This window comes from Lactuca saligna, chromosome 7 (genome assembly GCF_052625555.1).
Source record: "Lactuca saligna cultivar CGN05327 chromosome 7, ASM5262555v1, whole genome shotgun sequence".
Classification (NCBI taxonomy): Eukaryota; Viridiplantae; Streptophyta; class Magnoliopsida; order Asterales; family Asteraceae; genus Lactuca; species Lactuca saligna.
In genome coordinates, this window is record NC_136423.1 from 11994271 (window position 1) to 11998657 (window position 4387).

General features: G+C 35.8%; 1 protein-coding gene and 1 pseudogene across 2 annotated transcripts; one reads left to right on the forward strand and one right to left on the reverse strand.

Moving 5' to 3' along the window:
- Window positions 1–848: 848 nt before the first annotated feature.
- LOC145005174 (uncharacterized) lies at window positions 849–2581 on the forward strand. Of its 2 annotated transcripts, none has more exons than XM_078964223.1 (3): window positions 849–1249; window positions 1350–1434; window positions 1644–2581. In XM_078964223.1, the coding sequence occupies exons 1-3, from the start codon at window positions 1235–1237 to the stop codon at window positions 2288–2290; spliced, it is 747 nt and encodes a 248-aa protein (XP_078820349.1). In that variant the 5' UTR covers window positions 849–1234; the 3' UTR covers window positions 2291–2581. The 2 variants fall into 2 exon arrangements, with proteins under 2 accessions (XP_078820349.1, XP_078820350.1); XM_078964224.1 differs by having other exon boundaries at window positions 851–1249; window positions 1353–1434.
- A 208-nt stretch (window positions 2582–2789) lies between these two features.
- On the reverse strand, window positions 2790–3917 carry LOC145006664 (two-pore potassium channel 1 pseudogene; annotated as a pseudogene).
- Between the last annotated feature and the right edge of the window lie 470 nt (window positions 3918–4387).

The window sequence follows — 4387 nt, forward strand, 5'->3', positions numbered from 1 at the left end:
AATAGAATAATTAATGAAAAGAATCACTTAGTTGACATTCAATATTCAATAAAATAAACTTAACAATTCTTAGGTGTCATATTCATCGATGAAAATAAAGTTCAATGAATGACTGTTGAACTCTTAAATGAAAAAGTTTTAAAATAGAATTATTACAAATAAATGGCTTTTAGAATGAAAAAAAAAATGTTTTATTGAGATATTGTACTGTTAAATAGATCAAAGGAAAAATAATAAAGTTATATGAAAAATTAAATAATAATCCATTAAAACTTTATATTGTTTAATGTATATAGGTTGTGATATAGCAATAATGTTCTAAAAATATTTGGTCCGTAATCTAACGTATTATTGGGCATGACTACGACTTATATAATTGAGGTTTATTTTATGAAGTAAATCAAGTTGTGGTCACCTAAAATTGTTGTAAAGGCGAAAAAAAGCATTTGTCCCTTTGGTTATTCAAAAAGTAGAAGAAGCTTTCAACATACATCACAACGACGCCTCCTGTCATCCATACATAAGCAATCCCATTTTCACCTCTCCTTTTCCCTAAAAACAATATATAATAAATAGTAGTATAAAACTAAAGGCCTCTAATATCGTATTATGTTCATCCATTATTTCTCACACACATAAATTAAATGGGAGCCATGTTTTGTTTTGGTCACCATTTGTAGATGCAATATTAATTGGCGTAAATGTGAAGTAGAAAAGGGAAGAAACGTGCCCCCACGTTGCACATAGTTTAAAATAAACATAAAGATTGTATTTTATGTCTAGTATATTACAAGAAACTGTTTCACTAACAAAGAAATACACCAGACATTGAATGTTAAAAGAGAGAGAGATAAAGATAAACAACACGTAGGGTCAAACTAAACGACTTTCATGTTGTACTAGAATTACACAAACAAAAACACACACAGAGTTGGTGTGAGTTAATGTGTGTGGGGGCTGAGCTTATCTTCCATGGTTATGAAAAAGAAATGCGTTATTTTGAGTGAAGGGTCAGCAATCGCCTCCATTCTTCTTCTTAATACCGACAATTCTTGATGATTTCACATGGACGTCGACACCTCTTCTACTCTCAAACTACACATAATTAATACATAGTTAATTCATAACTCACAATGTTCGATTATTTCTCATCTTCTTAACCCTCTCTCTCTCTCTCTCTCTCTCTCTCTCTCTCTCTCTCTCTCTCTCTCTCTCTCATCACTTGAGGAAAACCATGGCGTCTGAAAAGGTACTTTCATCTTACTTTCTGTTTCTTTCTTATGTATGTGTACGGACTGGTTTGTTAGAATCTCGATCGTCGACATGAATGAAATCATGATCATGTGTAGCAGGTTACAGTAATGATACTGAATGTTGATCTTAAATGCCCCTGCTGCTACAAGAAGGTCAAGAAAGTCCTCTGTAAATTCCCCCGTGAGTTAATTCCACCCTGCATCTTATTAATTATAAACATCGATCATCTTGTTTGATTGCTTCATACCTTTTTGGGTCTCACAAGATTTTCAAGGTCAAAGATGATCTTAATAATCTTTTTTGATTACAACTTGCGAGGGGTAATGTACAAGTTGGGTTACCTAAAGATGAGAACTGACTTTTTTTTTCCTTGTTTATTGGGATGATAGAAATAAGAGATCAAGTGTTTGATGAGGACAAAAATAAGGTTAGGATCACAGTCGTATGCTGCAACCCTGAGAAGATCAGAGACAAGCTTTGTTGCAAAGGTGGGAAGGCAATCCAGAGCATTGAGATCGTCGAGAACAAACCGAAGCCACCGGAAAAACCTAAGCCTGTCGAAAAGCCGAAACCCCCAGAACCTGAGAAGCCGAAGGTAATCGAGAAAAAACCAGAGCCCAAGCCCCCTCCGGTTGTAGTTCCGGTGCCGGTTGAAAAGCCTAAAGTCGATCCTCCCAAACCCGATCCACCAAAACCTGATCCACCAAAGGAGGATCCACCGAAAAAACCCGATCCTGCTCCAACTCCGAAGCCACCTGTTGTTGTTCCACAGCCGGAGCCGGTGAAGATGCCTGAACCGATGCATGGATACCCGCAGCCCTTCTGTCCACCGCAGTTCCCTGTTTCAGTGTGTTGCCAGGAGTGCTATGAAGGTCGCGGTGGAGGGCCATGCCATTATGGATATGGACGGCCGGTACCACCACCACCAGGCCCATGCTACGACGGTTATGGATACCAATACGGCGGAAACAGGCCGTGTTATGCGAGGTGTGATTATTTCAGCGAAGAAAACCCACAAGGATGTTCGGTAATGTAAAAAAGCAAGTATATAATTAAAATTCTAATGGCGGCCATTTTTAGTCTTGATGGCTCTATTATCATCAAGATCGTGAAAGATAAAAAGTCTCCTTTTCATGATGCTAATAATAAAGTTATAAAGGAGAGATAGAAAGAGAAATTGAGATAGTAAGTTTGTTTTTTTTTTCGTTTATACATGATAACAAATGTGTACTTGTAGATATAATAAATGTTTTCGATGATCTCCAATATGTTGTTGGAGAAGGTGTATATTATTAATATATACATCAATTTACTTTTGCTTATTCAATTGTTTTTTTTTAACCACCAATCTAATATATTCTTAAATTACTGTCAATTTTATTTTATGTCTTGGACTTCAAGAAAGAAATACAACATCTATACCACTATATTAATTATTCAAACTTTCGTTCATGGTATGTTTATAACAAAAATCTTGTTACAAAAAAAGTAGTCAAAGCCAATTAAGCAATGTACAATATGTAAGCTATATTTCATTAGTCTGATACATCGTTAATTGTCAACGTGCCTGAATGATCAACATCCAAATCGTTAAATCCTTCAATCACATTCAAGATTAGTTGTTCGCTTACCAAACCCATCTCTTTCAGCTTATAAACAACGTATTCTGCAGGACTACACAAGAAAAGTTGTTCTTTTAATTAGTATATATATATATATATATATATATATATATATATATATATATATGTAAATCAAGAATCTAGTTATTATGTTTTGAGGAATAAAGAAACCAAGTTTAATAATTACCTGACACGTTTATCATTGTCAAGATCAGCTTTCTCAATATCTTGAATTGTCAATTTCCTATGAAGTACCCAATCCACAAGTCGTCTTTGTCTACTTTCAGTCCATAGTTCAACCAAGTACACAAACATCTGTGCTAATGAGATGGTACTCGTTAAGATCCAGAAAACTGCAAACAATCGGCCTCCTGAGCTTGAAAAGCTCTTATCCCCATAACCCAGTGTGGTTATGGTAGCACAAACACAATAAAAAGCATCAAAGAAAGTCATGTTTTCGAATATAGATAAGAACACAGTTCCAACGATTGCCAGGAAGGCAATGAGTATCAAGACTGTTAAAAATTTATACTTGACTTTATATCTTTCTGCCTCATTCAGGATCTCGTTCAGACCACATGCATCATGGATATGCATGGCTTTTACAACGATAATTTCCTCCTTTTCTACTATATAGTCTGCTGCTTTACTAAGAGCGAAGCCACCAAGACCCATCCCCATAAACACGAAAACACAAGCTAGAAGCTTTGCGAAATTCGTTTCTGGGACTAAATCCCCATACCCTACGGTTGTCATTGTCACAACGCAAAAATACATGGAATCAAGGATTCCATTGGTTTTCCTACCACTAATTTGATCTCGAACAAGGAAAAAACAAATGGTGCCTATTGCTAGGTAAATCGCCAAGAAGATTGCAACTTGTTTTAAGCTAAGTTGGACTCCTGAGATCGGTGGTGGGTTTACACTCGTTTGATTTTGAGGTTGTTGTCGATGGTAGTTCTCTTTAGAGGGAAGAATTCGACCTTTTTGGTGGTGGTTCCTTCTTTTCAGTAGGGCATCCTTTAAACCATCTTCGGCCATTGTATGATAGATCGAGCCAAGGATAATGATCAAAATCTTGGGAGATGAATGTTTGTTTTTCTAAATCATCTTATGATCAAAATTGGGAAAGGCTTATCACGAATGCAAGAGGTATAATGCACAATTGAGAAGGGATGGAAATGGAATGGAAGAAAGGGATGATTTGGTACATATCAGAAAATGGTTCAATTTGCAAAAAGGTTGCCTCATTCTCCATCTTGAAGCAAATACATTAAGATCCACCAATGTAGGGAGAAACTAGTTTGGTGGTTTTATTCAAAGTTGCTTCGTGATTGACAAAGTATAGTATTTAAGTTTGATCTCCAGTTTTGTAATTGAGCACAATTACAAAATAGAATTTGCATTTTGCAGGGCAAATTAGACTTTTCGTCCTTCAGCTTTTTGGAAATTACGGGTTTGGTCCCAAAAAGAATTTTCAACTTTTTCCTCACATAATTAACTTTGGTTAC

Bases quoted from the DNA above. Each gene is read 5' to 3' on its own strand.
- LOC145005174 (XM_078964223.1), top strand. The intron at 1,435-1,643 runs GTGAGTTAATTC...TTGGGATGATAG, and splicing joins AGTCCTCTGTAAATTCCCCC to AAATAAGAGATCAAGTGTTT.